At 35.6% G+C, this 991-nt stretch overlaps 1 protein-coding gene across 1 annotated transcript in view; it reads right to left on the reverse strand.

Moving 5' to 3' along the window:
* Nucleotides 1-200: 200 nt before the first annotated feature.
* Nucleotides 201-991, reverse strand: part of DTX3L (deltex 3 like, E3 ubiquitin ligase) — a 6,303-nt gene continuing 5,512 nt past the window's right edge. Inside the window, exon 3 of the mRNA XM_006769038.2 lies at nucleotides 201-854. Within this exon, the coding sequence (XP_006769101.1) occupies nucleotides 633-854 (222 nt within the window). The 3' untranslated portion in view covers nucleotides 201-632. The remainder of the gene's footprint in view (nucleotides 855-991) is intronic.

A 991-nucleotide genomic window follows, 5' to 3' on the forward strand; every position in this document is an offset into this window, starting at 1 on the left:
ATATAAAATGTATTAAAAACATGTTATATATAAAAATATAGTGTAGTATATATTTTATTATATAAATACATCTATATATATGGTATATGCTACCAGAGGATTTTCAAATTTGGAGAATTTGCAAAAATCTCAGGACCCTTTTGAATATTAAGGATCTGAGATATTCTATCTGAATTTCACTAAGAACAATTGGGTTGCCCCACAATACAACTTTCACATTAAATAAGAGCTTTTCTAGGGTACTATTAGTCAAGTAAATTAAGAATCTCTATGGACCGATGGGAGGAGGGGGTGTAAGGATGGTCTTAAAAGAAGGCAAAGTAAATAACATTCTTAGGATCTACCCTTCAAATAAACAGGACACCTCAAATCAAGTCATCTGAGATATCATTGATCTTGGATTCTGAAGACCCTTGCCTTTCGATGCAAAATTTAGTAACTGTATGATACTTTGTGATATCATACAGTTAGAAGGTGATGGGAACCAATCTTTCTGCCTTTGAGATTAACCTCTCTCAAAATACTGTACCCAATCCCACTTCTATAAATAGTCCCTTACAGCCATATCCTCAAATTGCCATAGCTTACGACCTCTAAACTCTGTTTGGCAATCATTGTATTTCAAAACGTTCTCACCTTTCTGGTCCCCCAGTCCTGGAGGTTTTGTGGTGGATATCATTCCATGTAATGACATTTGACATTCCTGAAACTCGAGAATCCCCCACTGTGAAAATTAGCTTTTGGGCAAAGGCCTTTTGAAGCAGTGTCAAAACCTCCTTCCCTTCCTCGTTAGCAGGTAAGAATGCAGTTCGCTGTGTTCCAGAATATGGCTTTCCTGGGTTTGGGTGCTCTTTCTGTGTGAAGACAAAACAATGTCACATGAAAACACTCACGAGTCTAAATTTTACTATACAGTATAGATGTGTTCATTTGCAGATAGAGTAAAACAAAAAAAGTATAGAAATTTTGCTCATATTCCCAATAATTCATA

This window comes from Myotis davidii, unplaced genomic scaffold (assembly GCF_000327345.1).
Source record: "Myotis davidii unplaced genomic scaffold, ASM32734v1 scaffold3064, whole genome shotgun sequence".
Lineage (NCBI taxonomy): Eukaryota > Metazoa > Chordata > Mammalia > Chiroptera > Vespertilionidae > Myotis > Myotis davidii.